The sequence below is a fragment of the Gavialis gangeticus genome, unplaced genomic scaffold (assembly GCF_001723915.1).
Source record: "Gavialis gangeticus isolate Ggan-Ray unplaced genomic scaffold, GavGan_comp1, whole genome shotgun sequence".
NCBI classification, from domain to species: Eukaryota; Metazoa; Chordata; order Crocodylia; family Gavialidae; genus Gavialis; species Gavialis gangeticus.
Window position 1 is genome coordinate 138077136 of NW_017729025.1, and position 6221 is coordinate 138083356.

General features: G+C 40.8%; 1 protein-coding gene across 1 annotated transcript in view; it reads right to left on the reverse strand.

Annotated features, from left to right (window-relative positions):
* Positions 1-233: 233 nt before the first annotated feature.
* Positions 234-6221, reverse strand: part of PSMA1 (proteasome subunit alpha 1) — a 31464-nt gene continuing 25476 nt past the window's right edge. Inside the window, exons 6-10 of the mRNA XM_019519632.1 lie at positions 5845-5915; positions 4839-4968; positions 3205-3284; positions 1721-1825; positions 234-596 (exon numbers count right to left, since the gene is read on the reverse strand). Of these exons, the coding sequence (XP_019375177.1) occupies positions 540-596; positions 1721-1825; positions 3205-3284; positions 4839-4968; positions 5845-5915 (443 nt within the window). The 3' untranslated portion in view covers positions 234-539. The remainder of the gene's footprint in view (positions 597-1720; positions 1826-3204; positions 3285-4838; positions 4969-5844; positions 5916-6221) is intronic.

Consider the following 6221-nt stretch of genomic DNA (forward strand, 5'->3'; position numbering starts at 1 on the left):
GCACTGCAGATTGAGACAACTTCATTCTTTTTTTCTTTCAATTCAATGCATTTTAGAAGCACCAGCTTCATTACCAAGTAAAAATTCTCATTTATTAATTATTGCTTAGTAGCTGTTGCAACTTAAATGGTCAAATGCACAGGCATCCCAACAGCACTTCAAGATTATGCTGATGTAACGGAAATATTTTGAGTAGTCAGTTTTTGGTGTCACAGATTACAAAGGAATGCAGAAAGTTTCAAGAAAATGTTTATTTTACAGATGTGGTTATGAGTCAAAGAGAATATTGGTCTTCATACAAAACAGTGTTCTGTACTATTTAAAAAAAAAAAATGATTACACCTTTCCTTTCAAAGAAAATATGCCCAAGTATGACTTCTTGGCTCCCAGTTTAGGTATGCTGCAAATCCTTTTTAGGGCTAGTTTCCCAATGTATCATTATAATAAGCATTTGGATCAGGATAAAGGTTACCAGTATATGGATGAACATTCCCGTATGGTTTCATATACGACAACACATGGATAGGCTCATCCACAGATTAGTGCTCCATTGGTTCTTCTGCCTTTTCTGCAGGCTCATCAGCAGGTGGAGCAGGCTTGGGGAGAGAAAAAAAAGATTTTACTACAAAAGGCAAAAATCAGTAATAATACTCAGCCCTGTACTGGAATAAGTGTGCACTCAGGTGGCAAAGTGAAATGCATGCCCCCCAAGCTACAGATAAGATGTAGACAAATTGGAGAGAGTCCAGCAGAGGGCAACAAAAATGTTTAGGAAGCTTGGGCACATGACTTCTGAGAACAGGCTGAGGGAACTGGGCTTATTTAGTCTGGAGAAAATAAGACTGAGGGGAGATTTAACAGCAGCATTCAACTCCCTGAAAGGTGGTTAAAAACACGCACTGAAACAAAAGTGCATCAGTCAATTAGAGCACAGAGATTACATGCCATTACTGGCCTACCAGTGTCAATTTATTTTTCTATTATACAAATCTTTATTCTCTTGCTGAAAGCCACTAGCCAAAACATGGGTTTTGTACATTTTCTTTTTTTCATTATTGTGAAATAACCCTATAGAGATAATGCAAAAGCCTGTAGTTGGCCTGGGCTCTCTTCTAAGAAATCCCCAGTCACGTGTCCATAAAAAAAAACCCCCCATCACACCTCCACATCCGACTACATCTTTGCCTCTAAGTTTAGAGAGAAGATAGAAGTAAAATTATTCAAGCTAAGCTTGGGGGTGGGGGTTGGAAGAAGGGTGGGAAGGGAGCGGAGTTAAATCCATTCCATGAAGGGATAATGGGGAGAGGGCTGACTGAGAGAAATGGAGTTTGGCAGGACTTGGATAGTGTGAAGACCATCAAAAATGTGGAGATATACTCTTATCAGTACACAAAAAATGCAGTTAAGGTCTGATAGCCAATTGCAGCTGAGGTGAAAAGACAACTTGAAAAATTTACTGTCTCACTTGGTAAATTACTTAATAAGCTTTGTGCCTAGTCTTTCAGCCTAGTGTTAACTGCTTATCTTCAATAGGAAGCAACCTCAAACATTTTCAAAGTTGTTATATTAAGAGGATGTTAAAGATATTTAAAATGCCCATAAATATTAAGTAAATTGTTAAAGGATTAAAACACCTTAACTTCTTTTGCTTGCCTCCCCAAAAGCTGTAATAACTTGACTATACGGTATCACCTACATACCATATCTAACGCACACATACCTTTCTCTGTGGTCTTTCCTCAAGACCTTCTAGGAATGGTGCAACATCATCATCATCATAGATGGTAAACTCCATGTCTTTGCCAACAATTCCAATAGACACGTTCTGTAAAAGACAATTTTGAAAAAAATCTGAGAAACTGTATCCTGGTAATCTACATGCTACAATTGTAGACTGCAGCTTCCTGCCAAGAGTAAGGTATATTCAACTCTGCCAAATGCATCTCCTTGAGGGAATAAAAATCAAGAGATTTGTTTTGTGGTAAGCTGCTTCTGTAAACAAAGAAAAGCAGAGACAGTTGCCCTCTAAGAACATTATTGTGTTCCAAGATACTGTTGGTTATAATGCAGCTTGATGATTTCTGACTTACAACTCTTACAACTACTTTTGGCTCTATGTTGCACCATTTTACAGACAAACAAACAAAGACAAGCCATTTTACAAACAAATCATCCATTTTTTCACTACTGTTGGCTTTACAGAATATTTTAAAATTATCTTAGTGTAAGAATTTTAGTGAACAAAAGTGACTAAGATGACAAGTTTTGACAGACAGTATTCTAAGACTCTGAGCCAAGCCCATGGAAGCAGTGACTTTTGGAGAAGAGCACCTGCAGAAGTGTTTACTACACTTAATCTTTGCGCAGGATAAAAACTCCATGTGACTTGTTTTATAATGAATTTAGAGGACAAACACATACTCCCTGATGCAGATTCTTATCTCAGATACACAAGCATAAATCCAGGGCTATCCATGTCAAATCCATCCACTGAATAAGTTTAGATTTTATTTTAATCACATTTCACAGGATATAAGGTTATTTATCTATCTATCAGAACTATCCCCAATGAACCTTTAAGGACTGTCATTCTTCTTTTCTCTTTTAGAATCTCTTCACCTACATGTGCACTTGTTTCTCATATAATACAGCAACAGTACTTAAACATAGGTTTTAGGGCACAGCTGTCCAACATCAGTGTGGCCAGAAGCTGCATACTGTATGGGCAGGGATCTTCAAAGGCAGTAGCAGCACATGGCCTGCTAGAATGCCTGCCATTGTGTCAGCTGTATCAGAAGTATGAAGCCCCCTCCCAGGCTCTCCCCTACCATGCAGCAGGGGGAGAAGTAACCACATACTAGCCCCTCATGGTCCTAAAGTTGGACAGCACTATTTGAGGGAATAGTAGTCAAAATGTATTGGACACAAACTGCTAGTGAAACTAAAATTTATAACAGAGTATGTGGAATTTCTGCATATATGAACCAAAACACAGGAAGGGCTGGCACCATGGATGTAAACTTGATTATTTCACGTGGTATTTGGTAATGACCTAAAATGAGATAAATTCTCATCAGATATTGAAAGTCGGAGCCCCACACTTTAAATGGGGCTTAGAGAACAAACCACACTTTAAGTTAGTAGACATTACAATAATTAATCCCAGCAGGGACTTCTGGAAATAGTAAAAATCTTAGCATTTACCTTGGTGGTCAGATCTTGTTCTGCAGGAAGCGTCTCTCTCAGGGCACGCAAACCATGTTTAACTAGTTCATTTAGATTACCTGAAGATAATATGCAATTAGACAATTAAAATATCTACAACCTACAGTATTATTTCTAGAGATCCCCTTCACTTGCATCCCATTCTAGTTGCAAAAGCAGGCTGGCTAGCTCAGACCTTAGAAGTTCCTAATTTGCTTTACTGACAGTGAGATGTACAATAGACACTAGGATATCAGAGGAAACTGCTCTCAAGACTGACATCAGAAAACTAGTACTAACATCTGAATAAATGGCAACTAATTTATCACCTTTATGTCACAGTACTTCAGATACTTGGTAGTAGCTCACAATTATTAAATATGACCATATTTACCTGAATTTAAGTTGACCCCCCAATAATTATATTCTATACATGTATAATTTATAAATTTGGTAGTTTTCCAGGTACAGAACCTAAGTATTGGAGCACTGTGTTAAATTCATCCCATTGCTACAGCTAAGAAAGCAGTGGCTGGAGGAGTCAGATGGCCCCCTAACCCTCTGCCCTCTGCAGCCTTCCTGCCCCCTGACCTCCTGCTTCCCTGCCAACCTCCTGCTCCCCACAATCTCCACCTTTCCCCCACACTCCACAAGCTCTCTCTCTTTGCCCCCTGCTCTATGCAGTCTCTGCCTCTTTCCCCACTTCAACCACAGCCTCTGCCTCTCCCCCTCGCTTACTATCAAACACTGCTCTGGCGTTGTTCCCTCCCACAGCACAGCACCTGGAAGAGCACCCTCTGTCAGCCATGCAGCAATGCTGGCACTCCCATGCCTGGGAGAAAACCCATGCTAAGCTGAAGCTGAGCTGTGGCTGAGAGTAAGGAGGGGCAAGGAGAAGGCAGGAGCTCTAGAGGACTAGTGTGTGTTTGGGGGGTGGGGTGGGAACAACACACACGACACATGGGGGTCAGGAGACTGCAGTAGGTTTGACTCTGGCTCCAACCTGGGCTCAAAGCCAGTCAGAGCTGCAGCAACCACCTGCCCCCATCCCCTCCCCAACTTTGTATGCAGATCTAAGAAAGGGGCTTTTCCCACCCCCCATGCTGATTGAGGTGGAAACCTCATCTTAGATTGGGGCAGGCAATTATTTTGGGCAGAGAGCCGCTTACTGAGTTTTGGCAAGCGATCGAGGGCCGTATGATAGGCAGCCAGGGGCAGATAATCATTAATTCTCTAAATTTTTAGGGGCTCCACAGGCTGGATAGAATGGCCTGGTGAGCCGCATCTGGCCCCCAGGCCACATTTTGCCCACCCCTGTCTTAGATGCAACTAAATACAGTGAATCATTTTGTAATAAACATGCATCAGAGCAGGTATAGCTTCTTCTACAAAAACAAAAATCACTCTTCCTATTTAACTTTGTTTCAGCTTCTCTGCACAGATGCTTTTCCTTCATTTGGTTTAACAGATGGGAAAATCTGCAGTCCTTTCCATCCAGTTTCACTCTCTGTTTACCCTGTTATTTGTACTTGGCTTTTAAATTTTCTCCTTTCACAGAGTAGTAACTATAAAAACAAACAAAATAATCTACACATCCTTTAAACATCACTAAATAAATAGAAGTCATCACTCACAGTCAGCAAACTCAGTCATGCGTCTCTCCAAATAAGTTCGAGCTGACTGTGAACGAGCGCCAATGGACATAGCTTTGCAGTCAAAATAGTTAGCAGAGGGACAGGTCTGGAAGATGTGAGGACCCATATCCTGGCAAAAGACAAAATAAAATATTTATACATCAAACATGTTCAGGAGGACCGACTGCTTCCTACAAAGATGTCAGCCTCAAGATAAATCACGTGTAATGTCACACGGGCCACTTCGGCAAGGAAGAGAGCAAAAACCTTTGGCTGATCTGTTAACCCCCTAGCTGCAGGGTACAGCATGCACTGCTGGCTGCGTCTGACTCGAGACAAGCTGGGCAGTTCAGCTGTAGCAGGATCTACCTTCAGCTAAGTTGGCAGGTGCTGGTGGCTGAGATGAACTGCCTGGCTTCTCAAGCCAGACAGACACTAAGCTGACTTGGCATGTGTTACTGGCTGCCCACTTCAGCTATGCATACGATTGAGCTCTCTGTTCCCCAATTTCCTTATTTAAGACATGCATCCAAATACCCAGGAGCTAATTTCAGAGAAAAAGTACATCCTGTATGAGAGTAAATATAGCATTTTATGCATTTCCTATTTCAAATCCTGTAGATCAGGGTGCTGCCCAAAACAAGTTTTTACATTTGTGCCAATGGGCTGAAATGGAGAAAAAAATTTAAAAAAAGAAATGTGATATTTGGTATCTCATTTTGGTAAGCCTTGAAAACACACAATTTATACCACTCTAATTTTGGGACCCATATTTAGACTTCTCTCAAATTTATACTGTGTAGATGATACCCCAAAACTTCTACATTGTCTGTGGAATAAGCGGCTTCACTTAATATAGAGAGGCAAGAAGGCCCTTGGCTGGTAAGCAGCATTCATGTAGCAAATCTTGCACCCTGCAAAAACCCAAAATACTATTTAAAATAAAAAAAATGTAATTCGTTACATTTTTCTGTCAGATCAGTGGAAAACAGCATACTTTACTTACATCATAGCCTGCAATCAACAGTCCTACACCATATGGTCTTCTGCCATAACGCTGTGTCGGTATTTGGGTTTCTTAAGCAAGTTAAGGAATCTTTTAAAAATAACATTTCGAAGTAATTTGTTTTCATCTTAATCTTAAACAAGCTAGAAATATCCATCCAGTATCTTACAGCAGAAACCGTTTTTTTGTTTGTTTTTTTTTTAGGGGTGCACCGATACAGATTTTTGGGGCCGATACTGGTAGCTGATTTTTAAGGAAGCATATTGGCCAATACCGATCCAATTTCCAATACACACGTCTTCACCTTGAAGAGTTGCACCCAGCTGGCAAGTCTGGTGTGGTGGAAGAGGAGGGAAGGGGTGTGTGGGGGGCAGCAT